General features: G+C 34.6%; 1 protein-coding gene across 1 annotated transcript; it reads right to left on the bottom strand.

Annotated features, from left to right (window-relative positions):
* Nucleotides 1–455: 455 nt before the first annotated feature.
* On the bottom strand, nt 456–12,728 carry LOC128550276 (guanine nucleotide-binding protein G(I)/G(S)/G(O) subunit gamma-7-like). The gene is made up of 3 exons (XM_053529009.1): nt 12,536–12,728; nt 4,971–5,091; nt 456–3,778 (listed from the first exon to the last, which is right to left on the bottom strand). Exons 1-2 carry the CDS (start codon nt 12,628–12,630, stop codon nt 4,986–4,988), a joined length of 201 nt encoding a protein of 66 aa, XP_053384984.1. The 5' UTR covers nt 12,631–12,728; the 3' UTR covers nt 456–3,778; nt 4,971–4,985.
* Nucleotides 12,729–21,711: the final 8,983 nt, after the last annotated feature.

Here is a 21,711-nt window from a genome sequence, read left to right as displayed (position 1 = left end):
TAACTTGCAGATCCAGGATCGACATTTATACATACATACACAAATAAACGATTATTAGATATGAATTCCTGAAATATTTCATGCAAGTAGATTAAAATTTTCTCGTTTCGTTCCGTTTCGCAAAGTACCAATACCTGTGTGGGTAATGGTATTTTGCGTAACGGAACGAAACAAGACAAAACCTGTTTAATACTTTATGTTTTTTTGCGTATCAGGAGTTTCATTTGATATTATACATCATTCCAAAACTGATGTTTATACAAGGTTCATGTAATTAAATATTATATATTGATTTTTATTATTTAAATTTGATTTTTTAATTCCCCCCATATAGTGCCCCTCGTTCCGTTTCGTTTCGTTCCGTTTCGTTTCGCAAAGTACCAATAGCCTCTTTGGCATAATGCCAAGTAAATAGCAAAAACGGATTACAATTACAGAAGTTAAAAGAACACAAATTGAAAGGCAAGTTTTATTAAAACTGAATACTACACAATTTGTTACTAATAATACATAAAAATTAATCTGAAAATGGAATCACTATATAAACTGTACAGGCACATCGCTAAGATATGACGAAACTATAAATAATTATACCAGCATTCCATCCCATACATACAGTAACATTCATATAGTAATATACTTGCATCTATAGTAAAATAAGTTGTAGACTCCAAAACGACAATCAGCAATTTTCACGCTGTCATCTATTCCTGTAAACTATTTTGACTTTTTTTCACGACGGCTCATACGAGCCCATTTCTTTAGTCAGAAATCGCATACAGAAAGTACATTAGTACTTAACTGAACAGAAATTGCAGATTGTTGTTACAGGTTCATTACCTAAAATTGAAAAAAAAACTGATCTAAATAATGTAAAAGAAAACAAAAATTCATAAGATTTGAAAATTTGTTGTTTCGTTTGGTTTAACGTCGCACTGACACAATTATAGGTCATACGGCGACTTTACAGCTTTGACAGTTGAGGAACACCCCAGGTTCCCCTCCGTGCATTATTTCATCAAAAGCAGGCACCTGGGTAGAACCACCTACTTCCCGTAAGGCAGATGAATGGCTTCCTCACATGAAGAATTCAAAGCCCCGAGTGAGGCTCGAACCCACATTGGTGAGAGGCAAGTGTTTTAAAGTCAGCAACTTTAACCACTCGGCTACAAGGGTTTGAAAAGGAAAAGATTAGGTTATTATATAATGTTCAATTTAATGCAGAGTGAGTACGTCTACTAAAACATTGTGATGAATTTACTGCCGTTAAGCACTATTACAGTTAAGCTTTGATGGCACAATGATATTAACTACTCGTATCTCAAAGACTATACAGGGCTGATGAAAATATAAGAAAATTTAAATACATTGAAATATGATGATTGCGTCAAACAGCAGTACATCTACAAAGCATATAAAGGGTATTAAATTCCTGGCATAAAGTATGTGAAAAAAACAAACTGACAAGGAATCCTTTGCTTAAAGTATGCTTACTAGACACTAAACTGCTACAAGAAATCCATACTTTTAAAGCAAAAATTTCAATCACTGTCGTACATGTAAAGCTTCAAACAGGTTAATATAGTGCAATACTGATACGAAAAGTGAGATAACTTCAAAGGCAACAGCGAGAGTGGTAGATTTATATCTGCTGTGAAACCTTTTCCAAAAATAAAATTTATGGGACACAGCTAGCTAGTGTCTATTTAAATATCATTCAACTACTTTAGTAGTCTATCAACTTGGGAAATGGCACATCAACAGTGAGTATTTCAGCATATAAACATCATAACCTAACGGCTTTGCAGCCTTTGTCAAAATAATGGCATACGTAAGGCGAGCGTTTTTGTGCTGAAAACTTGATTCAAAAACTTCACAATTCCGAAGTGTGTCAGTACAAATCAATATACAAAATAAACTACAAAAAGTAAAGTATTGACAATGATAAATAAAAAATTCCTTAAAAATATTTCCCAATATTTCCTTTAACAAATCATTTGAAACTGAACAAAATATATGTACCACTAAAGGGAAAAACTGATGCAAAATAGTTTCGGCTGGATTACTTGGTAAAATCTATCAACTTCAAATGTACCCCTATACAGATTTCATGTTATGTGATATTATTGCAGTTATATTGCACAAATAAAAACAATCTCGGACAAAAATGAAAGCAAGGCGTTGGCAATATCCAGAGATAGATACATAGATAAGATATATGAGCCGTGCCATGGGAAAACCAACATAGTGGGTGTGCGACCAGCATGGATCCAGACCAGCCTGCGCATCCGCGCAGTCTGGTCAGGATCCATGCTGTTCGCTAACAGTTTCTCCAATTCCAATAGGCTTTAAAAGCGAACAGCATGGAGCCTGACCAGACTGCGCGGATGCGCAGGCTGGTCTGGATCCATGCTGGTCGCAAAGCCACTATGTTGGTTTTCCCATGGTGCGGCTCATATCAATTTTATGTGATATGACTGTATATGCAATTCTTTGGTCAAAAAGTATTGTTTGTGTAAAAGTAGAGATTGTCTTAAAAGCAGCATAAAAGATACAGCTTTCACAGCAGCTAATTTTATAAAACAGACATAAACAAAATATACTAGTAGCTAGCAATGTGCATGTAATATGTATGATAAATGATTATGTATTTTATGAATCTGTGTTATCAAAGAAACAAATTCTGTTTTAAATACCATAAATCTTATTTCTTTTTAAAAACTTAGAAGCCTCATTTGCTTTAAATATTCTCAAAAGTGAAATGACTTTGTTCAAATACGAAAACCCTTTTAATCTCTGTGCATCTTTCAGGTAAGCTAGACAGTACTAAAGATTTCACAAACAGTGAGCCTGTCAGTTAAAACAAAAATCTGTTTTAACAAGTCTTTGTTTGCTTATAATATTTTTGTTTAAACATTGCACTTAGACAATAAAGTAGCAGTATTGTATGAACACAAGCAAACCTTTTTTTCATATTTTTCAAAATTCGATTTTGATTCAAACTATATATATATATCTTCTGTATTGCACATGAAAAAATTTAGGATATAAATGCAAAAACATAAATAACATACTGAAAATTCCTTCAACTGTAGAAAACAAAATGCTGAACATCCGACAATCTGATATGAAAGTAAAGAGAGGTAAATCATTCACCCTGCAGTATTGTTAAACATTTGACTCCGCGTGTTGCAACAGATTAAAAGATAATTACTTGCTGTCAAACAACTTTTTATCCCCGTTATCTTTTGACTACTACAAAATTGTAACAGAAAGTAACTTTTTTTTCGTTTAAAATTCCATAAACATTTCCCCCAAGGGCCCTGGACCCTTACCCCCACCCCCCTCTCCTCAACCTGTACCCCCTCTAGCGAAAACTAGTCCAGATCTTTCATAATTTTCATAATTTGGTAAGCAAAGAATGTTCACTGTGAATTTGTAATTAAAATATAGGATTAAAAATATTTCTCTCTTTTTGTGAATATGAAAAAAAATCTGAAATTCTTAGTATGACATGATGCCAAAGGTACAGTAATATCAAGAGAAAGTACTACTAACATATTTTTATAGTCATTCATTACCAAACAAAATGGCGTCAATTACAAATGTACACTGGCACTAAATTTCACAATAACAAGCTTGCAGAAATTTTTCTTGAAATTATCTCTTATCCATCATATTGCGTAGATAACATTCTGAGATTCAATACACACAGGCTGACATATATCCACTGGTCCTGGATCCACAATAAATTTTCTACTGCTAAGACATAATTTACCTGAAAATTATAAAGAAAGAATATTAAGTACCTGAGCTAATCAATGGTGGTACTAGTTCTAATTCCCAGGTCAATAGTCGTAAGTTGAAGGACGAGGACAGTCTGTATTAGACAGGGGCTACTGTGCGTGGTTAGGGTTGCAAACTTTAACACACAGGCTTCTCACTGTTTAGGGTAAAAGCCTCTCTATTAGGTTCTAAAGATTTTATCTTGGGAAGTCATCAAGCCAGTCTGCAGTAAACCTAAATAAATGAAATATCATCAGAACTCCACTACAGCTATCACTAATATGAATAATACCCATCCCCCTCCAAAACTCCTTAAATACCGCCTTATAGGAGGACAAATGTGTCCAGTTGGTAATATATTGACATTTTTTTCAAAAATTGACAATAAAGTCTAAACAGTTTGGGTGAATAATAATTACCACTGTGATATCTTTATTGTGATGATATTTATGAAGTTTTGAACATTGGAATCTGTTAAAGTTTAGGAAATTGTTTGCTCCAAGTATATGAGGGAAGAATTGGGTTACATTGTCTACCACAGAAAAATATATTTCAAGCACATCTACACCTCATGGTGATCAAGCAAGCATTTGTATGAAGTTTTATTGGAGTCACCTCAGAACTTTCAAAAGCTTGTGGTAGATGATGTGAACAACTATAAGTTCTCCCTTCTATAACAACAGACAAAGAGAAAAGTGAAAATGCATCAAAATTTAATTTAAAACCTAAAGTTCTAAGTGAAAAAGGAGCATAATTCATTGGTGCAAGCTAGATGTGTCATATCATATGAGATGTGGGTGAGGGTGTGAAGCAACTGTTTAAAGTCTGAATCAAAGCCATTTAGCAATAACAGAGATCCATTTAGTAAACTAATAACAAGATTGAGTGAAAGCAAGACAAAGCTTTAACCTGAAATTCTAAGTAAAAGGTAGGGATAATTCATAAAATATTGGTGTGAGAGTTATGACCTTCATGTCATACGATGTGGGAAATGAGGAATAATTAGTTTAAGTTTGAATCAAATTCGTTAAGTACATGTTAACAGTTATATAACAGGGATTAAGTGAAAGTGCATCAAAACTTTAACCAAAGTGTGACACAAACCCCAACGAAAGTAGGATGGCTTTAGTTTATACTTCATAATTATAGTCATGGTAAAAATCAAATATAACATAAGTACTTACATTTACAACATATAATCAGAGTATAAGGCATCCCTTAGGATCTTTAAATGGGTTTTCTGACTGTGGGACTCCAACAACCAAAGCATCATCATGTGCGTGTTGAGTAGTGTACTTCAAAATCCTGAAAAGGCAACATGAACATAAGCTGTTTGTAAAACACTTATGCATCCCATAATTGGTTGTCCCATTTTCAGTCCCATGATCACTATGACCTTGATTGTTGACTTACTAACCCCCAAAAACATTAGGCGTCATCAACTTCATAACCCAATCATGCTTTCAAGTTTGAAGATACTGGGTCAAGTGGTTCTCAAGTCATAGAGCAGAAACTGTTTTCAAGGTTCGGGCCCCTGTGACCTTGACCTCTGACTCATACTGACCCCAAAAACAATAGGGGCCTTTAACTTCATTAAGCCCCATCATACTATCAAGTTTGAAGGTTCTTGATCAAGTGATTCTCAAGTTACTGAGAGAAAACTGTTTTCAAGGTTCAAGCCCCAATGACCTTGACCTTTGACCCAAAAAACAATACAGGTCATCTACTTCATAAGCCCAATCAAGCTACTAAGTTTGATGGTTCTGGGTCAGGTGGTTCTCAATTTATTGGGCAGAAACCCTTTGCTCTCCTGACAGAACTAGGACAGACTGACATACCGACCCACAGGTGCAAAGCAATATAGTGCCGCGTCTTTGGAGGCGGAATAATAATAATTAATGTAGTATAAACCAATCTGACATCTTAAAAAACAATTTACTTAATAAAAGGCAATTTAAAAAATAAAGAGACTAATTTTAGATATGCACTACTTTCTTTTCTTTTATCTATCTCTATATGTTCCATTAATATCTACCCATAAAGCTATGGAAAGGTATGTTAAATACTGCTAACAGCTACATTAAGCTGCCCACAGGTTGAGAGTAAAGGGATATGAGGATGGCAGGCTTCACAAACTGCTGGACAGACTGCGTGACCTTTGGTCAGAGAAACAATTATTGTCTGACCAATAAAATATTTGTCAGACCGACATTTTCAGGTTTCATGAAAAAGCTTTTCCAAATGAAGTATTATACAAACTAGCTTCAGACTGGATGCTAAACAGCAACTCACAACTGTCAAAACAGTTTTTACATATTCTGGTCAAAGAAAACCATTCACCAATTTTGGAATGTATGGTAATTTGTGTTAGTGTCTGACACCCATTCCGGGACCTTGTAAAGCTGTAAATTTGCCAGACATGTCCAATGGTCTGGAACTTTCTTATTTAAAATCCTGGGAAGATGACTATTCGATGTACAAATTATCACCTCAATTCAACACGTTCTAATTTACATTTATACAAAAATGAAGTTGCACATATCATTACAAATGTTTTGTAGTGATCTACATTATGATGATAAGACATAGAACATTCTGACTTTGATATTTAATTGTTTGAGATTAATCTGTAGTACATTGGTTGATAATCGTGGGATTCTTTCCGTCTACTGACTGATACTAAGTTGCTTTTAAGATTCAATGAGAATTACAATCACTTAATTTGTAATTTTGTAGATAAATGACAACCTGGAGCTAATATGCAGGAGAGCAAGCCTTTAGAATCTACTTCAGGCCTCAGAGCCTTTCAAGGATACTAGAACTGATCTGCGGCCAAAGTCAGCACGTAAGAAATTAGTGCAGCAGACCAAACCTCTAATCAAAGGCCTGAATGGCCTGAGTCGGCTAATGATTTATGTACTGACAGTATAGTCTACCAGTTTCAGTTTGTTTTTAGTTTTTTTCTTAAAATTTCATAACACAGCTCGATATTTACCCAAAATATTATATCCGGATACGATTACACTTTTCTCCAGTTTCAACAATATATTTTACAAATTGTGATGATACGAAGACATTTAGCAGCAATTGGCAGTATCTGACATTGAAGTTTACAGTTAAATTACCTCTTATTTAAATCTTTTCATAAAAAAGTTGTTTCGTTTCGTGAAAGCAGCCAAACATAGACGATCTACTTTCGATTTCAATAACTACAAGAAAATACAATTTAATGTTTCGTCTATTTGTTTATTTCTCGAAAAATAAGAATTAAAATCATTTTTAATATCAGTAGTAACTAAACAAACCAGTAAGAGCTTCTTCTTCCGATAATTTATCAGTTTACTGACTGCAAAATTCAACCCACGCAAAGTTTATAGAAATCATACGATGCGTGTTTACGTTCAATGTGGGAGAATTAAGGCTGATCGGCTATGTTACCTAACGCATCCAGACGATTCAGATTTTGTTTTTAAACAAGAGGACCATGATGGTCCTGAATCGCTCACCTGCCCCCACATGAACTGAGTATGACATCGTTTTTTTTCTCTATTATTTGACATAGTGACCTAGTTTTTGAGCTCATGTGACCTACTTCTGAACTTGACCTAGATATCATCAAGATAAAAATTCTGACCAATTTTCATGAAGATCCATTGAAAAATATGGCCTCTAGAGAGGTCAAAAGGTCTTTCTATGTTGAAACCTAGTGACCTAGTTTTTGACTGCAGCTGACCCGGTTTCAAACTTGACCTAGATATCATCAAGATGAACATTCTGACCAACTTTCATGCAGATCCCATGAAAACTATGGCCTCTAGAGTGGTCACAAGGTTTTTCTATTATCTGACCTACTGACCTAGTTTTTGACCGCATGCGACCCAGTTTACAACTTGGCCTAGATATTATCAAGATGAACATTCTGGCCAATTTTCATGCAGATCCCATGAAAAATATGGCCTCTACAGAGGTCACAAGGTTTTTCTATTATTTGACTTACTGACCTAGTTTTTGACCGCACGTGACCCAGTTTCAAACTTGACCTACATATCATCAAGATGAACATTCTGACCAATTTTCATACAGATCCCTTGAAAAATATGACCTCCAGGGAGGTCACAAGAATTTTCTATTTTTAGATCTACTGACCTAGTTTTGGAATGCAGTTGACCCAGTTTCCAACTTGACCTAGATATCATCAAGATGAACAATCAGACCAACTTTTATGCAGATCCCATGAAAACTATGGCCTCTAGAGTGGTCACAAGGTTTTTCTATTATTTGACCTACTGACCTAGTTTTGGATCGGACGTCACCCAGTTTCGAACTCGACCTAAATATCATCAAGATGAACATTCTGACCAATTTTCATGCAGATCCCATAAAAAATATGACCTCTAGAGAGGTCACAAGGATTTTCTATTATTTGACCTACTGACCTAGTTTTTGACCACAGTTTACACGGTTTCAAACTTGACCTAGATATCATCAAGATGAACATTCTGATCAATTTTCATGCAGATCCAATGAAAAATACGGCCTCTACAGAGGTCACAAGGTTGTTCTATTATTTGACCTACTGACCTAGTTTTGGACCGGACGTGACCCAGTTTCGAACTTGACCTAGATATCATCAAGATGAACATTCTGACCAATTATCATGCAGATCCCATCAAAAATATGACCTCCAGAGAGGTCACAAGGATTTTTTTTATTTGACCTACTGACCTAGTTTTTGACGGCATGTGACCCAGTTTCGAACTTGACCTAGATATCACCAAAGTGAACATTCAGACCAACTTTCATGAAGATCTTATGAAAAATGTGGCCTCTAGAGAGGTCACAAGGTTTTTCTATTTTTAGACCTACTGACCCAGTTTTTGACCGCACGTGACCCAGTTTCGAACTTTACTTAGATATCATCAAGATGAACAATCAGACCAACTCTTATGCAGATCCCATGAAAACTATGGCCTCTAGAGTGGTCACAAGGTTTTTCTATTACTTGACCTACTGACCTAGTTTTGGATCGGACATCACCCAGTTTCCTAAATATCATCAAGATGAACATTCTGACCAATTTTCATGCAGATCCCATAAAAAATATGACCTCTAGAGAGGTCACAAGGATTTTCTATTATTTAACCTACTGACCTAGTTTTTGACCACAGTTTACACGGTTTCAAACTTGACCTAGATATCATCAAGATGAACATTCTGATCAATTTTCATGCAGATCCAATGAAAAATACGGCCTCTACAGAGGTCACAAGGTTTTTCTATTATTTGACCTACTGACCTAGTTTTGGACCGGACATGACCCAGTTTCGAACTTGACCTAGATATCATCAAGATGAACATTCTGACAAATTATCATGCAGATCCCATCAAAAATATGACCTCCAGAGAGGTCACAAGGATTTTTTTTATTTGACCTACTGACCTAGTTTTTGACGGCATGTGACCCAGTTTCGAACTTGACCTAGATATCACCAAAGTGAACATTCAGACCAACTTTCATGAAGATCTTATGAAAAATGTGGCCTCTAGAGAGGTCACAAGGTTTTTCTATTTTTAGACCTACTGACCTAGTTTTTGACCGCATGTGACCCAGTTTCGAACTTGACCTAGATATCATCAAGGTGAACATTCTGACCAATTTTCATAAAGATCCCATGAAAAATGTGTCCTCTAGAGTGGTCACAAGCAAAAGTTTACAGACAGCGGACGGACGGACGCACAGACGGACGCTGCGCGTTCACAAAAGCTCACCTTGTCACTTTGTGACAGGTGTGCTAAAAAGCATTGTGTGCGTTTCTGTAATTTTATATATGTTTTTATACTCTTAGAAATTATTAGACATGCATTATTTCTATATGTAATTTACGCTAATACGCATCTTATCTGGAGCCCTGTGGAACTATTTTTTGTCTTTCGCTGGATATTACCCAAGCTTTGTAAGCCTGCGCAATTCTTAAAATGCACATTTATGCTTAATAAGTTACATTCGAGTATTGCACAATTACAAGTCATAAATATGACAGATTACATTGTATCAGGGTTTCAGAAATCCCATGTCCGGAGCCCGGGGCTACCAGAAAATTCTGTCGGGCTACTAAATTTTTTCAGAGCGTGCCTGCCGGACTACCTTGAAACTCCGTATCGGGTACCCCGGGAAATCAATAATTTAGTCTTCAAATATAATTTTGATATTTGTCTATAATTCCCTTGTTTATCAAGAGATACACGCCCGAGGCTTTAATTATCTTACCTGTCACAATCGGCAAACAATTAACCGTTTAATCGTACCCGCAGGCAAATGTTTACAAAAACATGTGCACGAGTGATTTTAGACTGATCCAATAACATCAAAATCGCTGATCGGTATTGTTTAAAACAATATGCAAACCAGTCTTAAAATTACATCATTTTAGCGCCACCTGCCAAAGTGTACTTTCGGTTTCGCTGACCTCAATATTTATCGAGCGATCAGAAAGAATAGATGTTTGATTTTGAGGCAGTTAAGTGCCTACACTGACTGTTTATGCTTTTCAATTTAAAAACTTGCCTAACATGCAAAAAAATCGACCATGATTTATCAAAATATCAGAAAGTATACAGAATTTTGGACAAACATAATTTCGGATAAGTGAATAACTGAGAGACTTTATATACGCGGTTCTAGTCCGTTTATTAAACCAGACAGATGCTTAGAATCAGACAGAATTATTATATCAACTTTAAATAATTTTGAGATAAATCACAATTCATACAGCTCTAAAAAAATGCAAGTTCATAAAAACTGATTTGCGTTCCTTTTACATTGCCATGTTGCAATAATTTAACTATCAGGAGTACTCCTTGTAATATTTCTCAGTTTAAATACATCTAGTTTTATCTTTTAAAATGATAAAAAGGAGTAATGATAATTGCTATTTAAGAGAACAAAATTTATAACAATGTGCGTATAGCTAAAATTATGAAATTTAATCATTCCATCCACTGAAGTATAGAAGCACATAGTAAATTAACCGAAATGACCATTGCCAAATAAACTTAAATGTTCGGGCTACCAGATTAAAATTTTGGTAGCCCAATTGGCTACCAATAAATTTGCAGATTTCTGAAACCCTGCGTATATTGGTCATAGCAAAGGGAATTGACACAACATTACTTCATTCATGCAGTGAACTGTTTGAAGTTTGAGAAATCTAATGAAACTACATCCCTTCACTGTGTTATTTGGTCCATTTAGAGAATCGTTGGATAGCAAGGACTCGTCAAAAGGCTTTCAGCCTTTAGCCGACTAAAAAATAATACCGGTCTGAAATTCTCATTAGTACAGAGTGAAGTCTCCCAAACCAGTGAAACCACATGACAAGCAAATGAGTTCTTGTATATCAATGAAGGTAATTCCTTTACACTTTAATTTGGTAGGGATTGTCTAGGAGTACAGACTTCCTTTTATCCATATATATTGTGGATATCTTAAATTTTCAATTTTGTTGCAAGAGAATGCCGGTTCTGTAAACCATTTAGATTCAAGTTTTAGGTGAATATTGCATCTTATTTGATATTTCATTCACAGTAAATAACCCTTATTCAGTTATTATCTAGAAAAAGGAGTTGTGTAACTGGGTGTGGGAGTATCGATTCGTACCTCTAAAATCTTATTCTATTCTAAAGGTATGGTCATTCGACCCGTACCTCTAGACACTTCCTATAAGAGCTGTATAAATGCAGATCATAATTAATCATAATAATAAATGTTAGGTTCACTCAGAGTTTGACAATAAACATAAATGAGCCAAAAATTTGAGAAGCACCGACTTGTAAGAAAATCGGCCGAGTCTATCCCACAGTCATGCCGGTAATTTTCCTTATCCACACGACCATAATGCCAATTATTTTCCTTATTTGCAGGACGGTTGTGCAGATTATTTTCATTATTCGTACGATGATCATGCCTGGAAAGTCATGTCAGTTATTTTTGTTTTTGATACAACTAAAAATACTGTATAATACAGATATAATTTATTTTTAAATCTTTTCTGAAGTTTTCCCTGCTTATCAGCTCTCCAAAAAATACTGATTATTTGACAATTTTAGCATGCACATACCCGCATTATGTTAAATCATTTACCCACGATTTATTGAATTAAAAAACATACTACGAAAAGTAATATCACAGCAAAAAGTTATGATAACGTAACTATTATCAATGTATGCAAGAATATGTTTACTGCGCATTATTTTGATTTATTTGCAATTGATGATTTATTCAATTAATTTTACTATAAATCGTATGTAATGGTTTTTGTTGCAGTGTTGTTTTAATATCTAATTAAAGTCTTTTTTCCCCAGTCCATGTCGACAGAGGCGCTGGAGGGTACATCGTTGAAGTTTAATATCTTAAAACAATGAACATGATGCTATAATAGCTAGTTTTACCATACGCCAAAAATAAAAATGCTACCTAAACACCCATCATGTGGATAAGAATACTAAACGGCACGACCACCGCACGAATAAGAAAAATAATCGACACGATAGACACTTCCAAGAAAATCTGTCCTTGAACTAAAGATAAAGCTGAAGCTCAAATTACCAGCACTAAACAGGCACCTATTCTAATGGCAAAATTAAAATCCCCTGGTTAGTAACTAACTATATATTTTCAACTACAAAACAAAAGATTAACAAAGTTGTGGCCAAATGTCGGGTGGGGTCGGGAACATAAAAATTCATTTACTCTTCAATAGCTTGTGAGACTGGAATCCTTTGCACATTTGCCTCCTGTCGAAGCTGCAAAAGCTGTTTTTGTAAATTCTGGATTTGTGAAGACATCTTTTAAGAGTAAAGGGTGTGAAATAGAACGTTTAGGAGGCGGATTCCTAATTTATGCTATTTGTTGTTGTTGTTGTTTGGAAAACAGACTGGTTCTCAATTACACTTTTCAGTCTGGTTTTTGAAACGTCTAAATGCCGTTCGCAAAAGGTTACCGTGACTCAAATCAAATCAAAATTTATTTATTGTCGGAGAGATTTCAAGAAGTTAACATAAGGTATGTATAACTTTTTACCGACATAATGAACACACATAACACTGTGTACATTTTGTGAAAAAAAATGGTAAAAGAAAAATATATTTATAAAATGTACAGTTACCTGAATCAGTGTATTTTGTTTAAGCATGTGCCTTGTTTGAACAGGGAGTCGTATGACATGGTAAGTTTTTGCACAGGTTGTGTAAACTTATTTTCTGGGCGGTTCGGCATACATACTCGAGCTAACCCGAGTCACTCTGGGTATTACTCGAGTATAACTCGTGTACCCGGGCGATAGTAGTTGTGTCACCCGAATTCTACCCACCTCCTGAAGCTGGGAAAGGCGGGTGATCGTATCCGAATACATTAACACTTTAAACATGCCGTCGTTGGTACACTAGTAAAATTTTGGGTGCAATTACTATCAAGGTTTTATCTCAATACCCACAGATGATATTGAAATGAAACTTCAAACAAGTCTTTCCACTCATCAGACCTACCAAAATAATCTAGTTAGATAGCTCTTGAACGAATCTTATGTAAATTATGGGTCTCATTTATAGACATTTGCTTTGAAACCAATTTTTACTTTTTAAGGTCATTAACTAACCGCAGATGATCAAGTCACATTACTCTAATATGTATTTTGACAAAATTATGCCCCTTTTGGACTTAGATAATGCAGTTTTAAGTTTTACATGAAAGTTAGTACATCTAAACTAATGCAGATGTTTGGTTAAAACTTCACACATTTCTACAGGTCTGTAAAATAAGGTCATATCAACATATCACAAGTCTCATAACTCTTACTTGAGTCAGACCCCTTTTAGGGGTTAAAGTTTTGCATGCAAGTTTTTTTTTAAAACTAATGCTGATACTGGGTTGAATCTTCACACATGTCTTCCATGTTGTATAGGACATGGCATCAACTTGCATAACTCTTACTTGAACTTCGGCCAAGTTATGCCCCACTGTTAAAACTTAGAAAAAGCTGGTTAAAGTTTTGCATGCAAGTTACTATCTCAGACACTAATGCAGATATTGAATTGAAACTTCCATACATGTCTCCAGTGATGTAAAGGAAGGTCAAAGAATCAATTCCCATAACTTTAATTTTGGACAAGTTATGCCCTTTTTCTTGTGCATAGATATTGTTGTGTTTGCATGCAAATTACTATCTCCAAAACTAATGGGGGCATTGGGTTAACATTTCTCGCCTGTCTTCAGGCTTGTAAAGCAGGGTTCCATCAATTTACTTTATTTTTGGCAAAGTTATGTCCCTTTTTAGTAAGAAAATGACGGTTAAAATTTAATTTAATTTTAAAAAATAAGGGCGTTCTTTTAAAACCTTTTACTTTCTTATAAATACAGAGTAACTTTGAAATGCTCTTTTGGCATTCATGCCCCCATCTAAATACTGCTGAATAGGACATATGTTGTGAAATCAGCTTCTTACAGCAACATCCATGTCAAGCATATTTCGAGGGTTCTCGATCTGATTCTTAAAGCTTGTAAGTTTTCTTTCTATGTTCACAAGGGAAAACATTGAGAAAAAAACATCTAGGCTTAAGAACACATAATGAGTGATAAGGACAAATAATCCACAACAGAAGCCAAACATTGATGTTGAAGTTATAAGTAAATAATTCAACCTCCCTACTTGCCGACAAACCATCTTTCCACAGACACATAATTATGGTACTGTTGTTTAGTTAGCTCAGTAGTTGATGTACTGTCCTGTCGGTCCAAAGGTCACGGGTTTAATCCGGTTAGCGATGAAATTCCTCCCATGGCCATTTGCAACCTACCTCAGTTCATATGAATGTAGAGTTGTCAGTTGCTTATGAAAGTGGACTGGTAAGCCACTTAGATTGCTAAGCTTGCCAGGGAGAGTGAACATTTGTTACCATTTGTGACTGGCAGTCATATATGGCAATAAGATTGTTGGAAATGGTGTTGAACCCAATTGACCAACACCAAGAACTGGTATTTGGTCTTTTAAAAGTCAAACTAGCATTTAGCACATTTCATGGCTGTACTACGTAAAAAGTTTGAAAAAAGCATACTGTTTGTTATGTACTATTTGTGAGCATGGTGAATTCAGTTATGTCATTTTAAACAAAAACATCTTTAAAAAAAAGGAAATTCATTAGCATGGGGGAATAGAGACAGTCAGCAGAGTTGAGCTTATTCATTTTCGTAATATATTTCTTCTTATAATTGGGTCTTGGCAAACTGTGCAGACTGAACACAGTAAAACAGATCGTGTGATCAAGGTCTCCACTGTTTCCTTAAATGAATTTCAGTCACAACAATAAAAAAAAAAAAGAAATAATTATACCAAACACCCTTTAATTTGAAATGACCCGGGTTAGTAGAGTCATATGTAGATATATAAGAGGACTAATATAAGTTGTAGCTCTTACTTCAGAAATAATTTAAAGTATAAATTAACATAAAGTAGAAATTTCTAGTCTATTAAACATTATGGGCTGAACATTTTTCAAAGTGTTACTTGATCCCAGAATCTGAAAAGTCGATTGATAATAACCCAGTCTGATTTTTCACTCTGACAGAAGTCGTACCAGTTCATCTCTAACAACGATACCAGACAGTCTGTCCTCATTATAGTTATCAAACATATCTTTATTAGGTTAGGTCCGGTTCTTCACAAAAATCATTTATTTCATTGTCATTAAAAATGTAAACATTATGTAAGATACACGCAACTAACAGCACTATATCGCATACATAAACATATAGTCCACTAACTCAACATAATTTCTGATACGAGGGATTCTGTCTCGTCTGATCAGCTGTTTATTTTGGAAAATGTTCAAAGTCATTTATGTGTCAAAAGTAGTAACCATTATTTGAACCCTTTGAACTTTTAGCAATACTGATATAGGTAACGTTCTCCATCATTTTAAGTTACTCGATAAAGCGTTCGAACTACAATTGTTACTCGTGTCACTCAGGGAAACTCGGGTGATCTAGTCAGAGTTACACGGGTTTGTATGCCGAATGCGCCCCTATATCACAGCTGTCAAATTTTGCAAAACGTGTCTTAAATAAAAAGTAATAATGATTTAAAATACCCATGTGTAAATTTTCATGAGTTTCTTATTACTTTTTAACACTTTTACAAAATCTCCTCCACTTTCCACACTTTTTAACCAATTGAAACAATGATTTGTAGGATGTAGTTTCAACATCCGCCGAAATTATAAATATATAGTAAAATAATATCCATTACCCTGAATTAGCATACAGGGTATTCCCAAAATTTCATCTTTTTATATATTTTCCTTGTAAAAATTACTGTTTTACATCCATTTGTTTTATCTGTGGATGTAAATAAATCTTGTTTTTCGGCCAGAAATATAAAGATTTCAGTTGAATAGTTGCATCTTATTTGTATTCACTCAACTAGGGCAATGTTACCACAAAGGATGTCACCATCATCCACCCCTTATACTGCTGCATGCAAATGGCGGTTAGACTGCATGATAGTTTTCATTGCCAGTGGTATGGTTAACCTTACTTGATACAAATATTACAAATACCAGTAAATATATTCATTTTCATGATAAAAACATATTGCTTTTATGATAACTTTAATGTTTTGGACATACTTCTCCATTTTGATATCACTTAACCATATGGACTGTGAGTACACTGATTCGGGTGACGGCATTTAGACAAAATGTTTGTCGGGGTCATGTTATTAAAATGGCTCTGATTTGAAAATGAAAGCTGGTTTTAAATAATTTTGATCTCTTTAGGATGCACAAATAAATGATGTATTAAATAAGTTCATTTTAATATATTTATCCCAAGTTTAGATAAATGCATAAGAGATTTATCCTTATCCCCACCAATACTGGTAACTAGAGGCTATATAGAGCTCTAATTAAGAAGATATATATATATATTTTTTAAGATATACTTATTTATAAGATATGCTGTTTTAGAACAAAAGCCATACTATTAGCATCATAGAATGTACACTTTTCAGTTGTAATTTTTAAGACAATCATTACTAATTGTTTTAGGGTGCTTCATACCTCAAGATGACCCACCGTTACTCTTATGACAGGTAATAAATCTGGTGTTGTTCAAAGAATAAAATGTCACATACCCGGTGTAATATAAGTGCACTGTATTGCATACATAACTGCTCTGAATGAAGAAAGCCGGGGATAGTTTTGTGTACCTTTTTAAGTTTTCAGAAAGTGTAAATGATTTACAGGGGCCTCCGTGGCAGACTGGTTAAGGTCGCTGACTTCAAATCACTTGCCCCTCATCGATGTGGGTTCGAGCCTCACTCAGGGCTTTGAATTCTTCATGTGAGGAAGCCATCCAGCTGGCTTACAGAATGTCAGTGGTTCTACCCAGGTGCCCGCTCGTGATGGAATTATGCACGTAGGGGCACATTGGGACTTCCTCCACCATCAAAGCTGTAAAGACGCCGTATGACCTATGTGTCATTGCGACGTTAAACCCAACAAAACATGATTTACAGGTACAATTACTTTGATTACTCAGTACTTCCTCCACCATCAAACCTGGAAAGTCGCCATATAACTTATGGCGAATTTGTGTCGGTGCGACATTAAACCTAACAAAATAATAAATATTTATATAAGACAATGTTTTGCCGATAGTACTACTACGTATATTAATTTGAAAGACTATATAAAATTAAGCTTTAAAACATTTGTTGATTTCTAACATGATAAGAAATGCACGGATAAGTTCGAAGTTCGCATCTATTATTTTGCAAGAAAAAACATCTAAAAAATATGTAACTTATAATCTTAAAAAAATTCTGAGTTGCTTACTGGGGAGGAAACTTGGGTTTATAAGTTTGAGTCCAAGCGACGCATGAATCACAATCAATAGCTGATAAAAAGAAAAGATCCTTTAAAAACATAGAAAGCAACCAAGCAACATAATAGCAGACTCGATTTGATTGAGTCTGTTCATGAAAGATAATTAAAAATGCATCACACCTCGTCCCCTCCCTTCCTTTAAAGCTGTCAAAAATTCTATCAAAATGAACCTCAAATAAAGGTTTTAAAGGCATGCAACTAAATGACAATGCGTCCGTCCACAAAAGTCAAACTGTATTGTATTTCTTAGAACAAGATATGGCTATTCAGGTTGAGCATCAACATTATTTTCCTGAATTAAGCCCCATGTGTTTTTTCGGCGACGCCGTCTAAATTCGTTTTCGTTACCTATGCCACGTGACTTCAGTTTGCAAATCAAACGACTTGATAACGCATTATAGATAATTTATCAAAATGGAAGATTTATGCAACACTCTGCCTGATTGGATGAGAGTGTCAATTTCTTTCACTCTGTTGATTGTGCTACGCTGAGTTAAATGTAGACAAAGCGTTTATCCTAAACGACGCTGTTCACAGTTTTAAAGCTAACTTTGGCTCAGTATATTTAGCAAGAATATTGATATATCTCAAAATGATAAGTAAGTTTAATAAATATGATAAAAACCTGTTCAAATACCAAAGTATATCAAATTAAAGAAAGAGCTGAATACGGTCTGCGTATCACATGAATAAGGGTGTGATAAGAGTCTTTTATGTAGAGAAGTGCTTTTTAAAAGATTTTCCTTGTTACAATTGTCGTCTGTGTATGAAAAAGTTTCTTGCTTTTGTGACTTATTCAGATTGCATATTAAAATGAGTACTTGTTTGCTTTGATATATTTGTTATAAATTATTTAACTGATTTATTATATATGAATATTGAACTCAGTTGAAATCTGTTTTATTATATATATGCTATATAATGACTGAATCTCATTACACGGAAATGAAGGTACGCTGCATACAGTTTATCTATGTGATATGACTACGGTCAAACTTTGCTTATGAAACAGAAATATTGAAATAATTACAATTGAATGTTTTGCTTGACCATCACTTTTTTACAGGTGTGACATCATTGTCCAAAGATTCATGAATAGCGAATATGCATTTGTTAAAGCGGGATCAGTTGGCCTATTTAAGAAATAAATAAAAATGATAAATAAAAAAATCCTTTAATTGATTTTTTCTCATGTCTTCTAATCAAACTTGATTTGTAGCATCTTTATTAAGCCCGCAGCCAACTCTTTATTAAGCCCGCAGCCAACTTTGTTCAGCTGGGACATTTAACCCCTTTTAGGGGCTGCTAAAGCTAAAACTAGAAATGCCTTTATACAGCGTCTCATGAACAGCTTGGTGGATCTTTGTCATATTTGGTCTGAAGCATCATTATAAGGTCCTCTTCCAAATTTATTTATATAGGAACTTGGGCCCTATTAGGGACCACTATAGCTAAAAGTAGATATGCCTTTCTTCGCATTAACCACTAAAATGTAATGGATTTTTATCAAACTCGGTGTGTAACAATATCGTAAGGTTTCCTGCTATTTTGTCACAAATGGGGATAGGAACCAATTTAGCTAAAAATATAAACACGTTTAATGACTTCTTCTCATGAACCGCTTCGTGAATCTTCATCAAACTACTGCTGTAATTATTCGTCTAAGGATAAACGAAACAAAATTGCAACCCTACGAAACCTTTGCGAAAAATTAAAAGAGAACCATTTAAATTGTTAAAGTGCGGTGTTTAGTTTTGCAATTTGAAAAATGTTAGATGAAAGATGAATGTTAGATGAAAAATTCATAAACTTCTTTCCTTATTACAATTCGCCGACCATCATTTTTAAAGATATTTCTTGTTTCCCCTATTTCCCTTGCTAAAGAAAATACTCACAGGTAAATGCTGTGCCGCTAGAAGTGCCCTTGGTTCTGCTATTTTAATGTATACCAAGGGGAGGCTGCTTTACAACATTTAGGTCACGGATACCAAGACTTTAAAAGTGTGTTTTGTGAAAGCAGAATACATTGAACGGATGACATGAAGATTCATAATTTAGGCACAAGACGACAAATGATAGACGGACGGCGATTTAGCAAACAAAAATAGTCGCGTAGGTTATATAAAAAGATGACTAATGTATGTTTCGGTTATGTAAAAGAGTGACTTCTGTACGTCCAGTCGGTCAACCTTCTTGTTGTACAAAATATGCGATGACTATGAAGACAAAATGTTGATCATTTAATGAATATTATATATTTATGTTTGCTATGCTTTCAGACTTGATTCTTTGACAGCCATGGTGGAAAGTGATTGAAAGTGTACCTACTATACGTAAGTAAGAGCTATGGTTGAATTAGTGCAGGAAATGAATGTAATAGAATGTCAATTGAGTAGAAACTCTATTAGCTTTGCTGTAGTTCTAATTAACCAAGTTATGCCTAGTTTGTTGGATGAACTCGCTCACAAGTGTTAACGTCAAGGTAAAACAAAATCTAAAAGAATGAAGGGCATGTGAGCACTTTAAGAGGTGGAGAGAAAACAAATGTTGTTAAATGATGTCTTTTTTAAAAAAATCACTGTTTCCTGTTCATATACTGGATAGCTGCCACAACCACATTGAAAGCATCAATATAGTGTCTATATGGCTAGGTTAGCATTCATAAGATAAGATGAGAAAGAATTAATTTTGAGTCAGCTATACATATACAAATAATATAAGTTCTAAAGATTTAAAAAATAAAATATCTAATTTTCATAGGAAAATTCCTATGTAAATAAATGGCCAGTAAAAAGTTTAGAAAAAATGTTTGCGTGTTTTCTGTGCCTACTTAAATGTTGAGTTCTGTTCAACCCGGGGTTAGAGGGCTGGGACGATAGCTTGCATTTCCACTACCGCCCATGACAGGCTCGATCAAACCGAGCCTGCAACATTTTCGTTCATGTCGTATTGGGCGACCTGTGGTTTTCCTTTATTTTATTTTGACTAAGATGTTCTGAGACAAAAATTCAAACGGAATAGCGGCACGATCCAAGAAAGCAGTCCCATTAAAGACAATCATGTAGTGTTATTTGTACAGCTGTGTTCATGAAGAGTATGTACACAAAACTACAAAGACATAGTAAAATAATGATTTGTTTAGAAAGTTCTTTATTTCAATAATTTCTAAAAGTACAATTGTCTTTTATCACGTAGTTCAAAAGATTCACCTCCATACTTGTATGAATGAATATTTCAATTTTTTTCTGTTTCTGTCTGACAGATACATCGTTATTTCATTTCAAATCAATATAAAGGTCTATTTTTAACCGTAGTCATTGAACAACATATATAACAACACCTTCCTAAGTTGCATGCAGTTCGTTGAAAATGCAGTCGATATCTAGTAATAATAATTTACGATGTGTTTTAATAAACATGTATTGAATTCTTCTAAGCTGAAGTAAAAAACGTTCACAATACTTTTTTTTTAATTTAAATTAAGATTACCTGATTAAATAAAACTTAAGATTCTACTATCTGGATGCATATCATTTGTGCAATGAGTCTTTAAAAATCGAGTCATGGGAATGATTTTATTATTTTGTTGATTAATTTTCTTTCCATTTATTAGCCTATGTTTTTGTCACACCTGCTTGTACTTGTAAATGTATTCATTTGAACAGAGATATAGAGACATGCTCTTCTGGTGGTGTTTTCATTCGCTAACGTATTTAACTACCACCTGCTTATAGGTATTATCCCATGTAAGCATGTTTCTTGCGCCTTTACTGCTTCTTGTGTTTGTTTTAAATGTTTATTGCCTTTTTTATCCATGAATGCTTTGTAACTTGTACCTCTGTGTGGGAGTTGCTGATCAGTTCTCCCCAAATCTGATTTGGGATGATTTAGGTCTTTTAAAACCATTTTCTAGCTATACACGATTGTGTCGTATTTCGTTTCAGTTTTTTTTTATACAAATCCTTTTATAGCAGTTTCTAGACCATT

Source organism: Mercenaria mercenaria, chromosome 17 (genome assembly GCF_021730395.1).
Source record: "Mercenaria mercenaria strain notata chromosome 17, MADL_Memer_1, whole genome shotgun sequence".
NCBI classification, from domain to species: Eukaryota; Metazoa; Mollusca; class Bivalvia; order Venerida; family Veneridae; genus Mercenaria; species Mercenaria mercenaria.
Note: the sequence above shows the minus strand (reverse complement) of the source record. Positions and strands in the feature narration are given on the sequence as shown.

Bases quoted from the DNA above. Each gene is read 5' to 3' on its own strand.
- LOC128550276 (XM_053529009.1), bottom strand. From the start codon at position 12,630: ATGTCTTCACAAATCCAGAATTTACAAAAACAGCTTTTGCAGCTTCGA. The intron at 5,092-12,535 runs GTAAATGAATTT...TTGCCTTTTCAG, and splicing joins GTCTCACAAGCTATTGAAGA to GATTTTGAAGTACACTACTC.